Consider the following 510-nt stretch of genomic DNA (forward strand, 5'->3'; position numbering starts at 1 on the left):
TGCAAGATGTGGACTGGCAGAGGTTGGTGCTCTATGGGACGGATGACCGTGGGACACTGCTGCGTGTCGTGGGGCACCCTGGCAGGAGGGAGGCCATTGTGACTCGGCTGCCAGGTGAGAGCTTATGGGGTGATGGAGGGCATGCTCCCCTTCCTGGTGTTCCCTGAGGCCTGAGGATCTCCTGCAGAGCACAGCAGTCCCATGGTGCCCACACTGGGGCCATGCTGAGGTACTGGGCAGCTGTGCCCTGGTTTTTAGGGACAGGGGGACCCAGGTGGAGGAGCAGGGTCATGGGACGGCCCTGTAACTGCTCATCTGCCTATTCTTGCCAAGTCTGCTCTGCCCGTGTGGATATCCGCTCGGGGGACCTGTACTGGCTTGCATGTAACCGGAGGGACATCGGGGTAATCCAGGCATCTGACATGTCCTCGCGCATCCTGCACCGTGCTCGCAGCAGCATCCAGCACCTCTTCTTGGACTGGCAGCGGGGCGCTCTGTACTGGCTAAACC

General features: G+C 61.4%; 1 protein-coding gene across 1 annotated transcript in view; it reads left to right on the forward strand.

The window, feature by feature from the left end:
* LOC104491075 (very low-density lipoprotein receptor-like) overlaps window positions 1–510 on the forward strand; it is a gene marked incomplete at both ends in the record, with an annotated part of 11,292 nt that overhangs the window by 3,854 nt on the left and 6,928 nt on the right. Inside the window, 2 exons of the mRNA XM_010133435.1 lie at window positions 21–114; window positions 334–496. Of these exons, the coding sequence (XP_010131737.1) occupies window positions 21–114; window positions 334–496 (257 nt within the window). The remainder of the gene's footprint in view (window positions 1–20; window positions 115–333; window positions 497–510) is intronic.

This window comes from Buceros rhinoceros, unplaced genomic scaffold, assembly GCF_000710305.1.
Source record: "Buceros rhinoceros silvestris isolate BGI_N320 unplaced genomic scaffold, ASM71030v1 scaffold24823, whole genome shotgun sequence".
Classification (NCBI taxonomy): Eukaryota; Metazoa; Chordata; class Aves; order Bucerotiformes; family Bucerotidae; genus Buceros; species Buceros rhinoceros.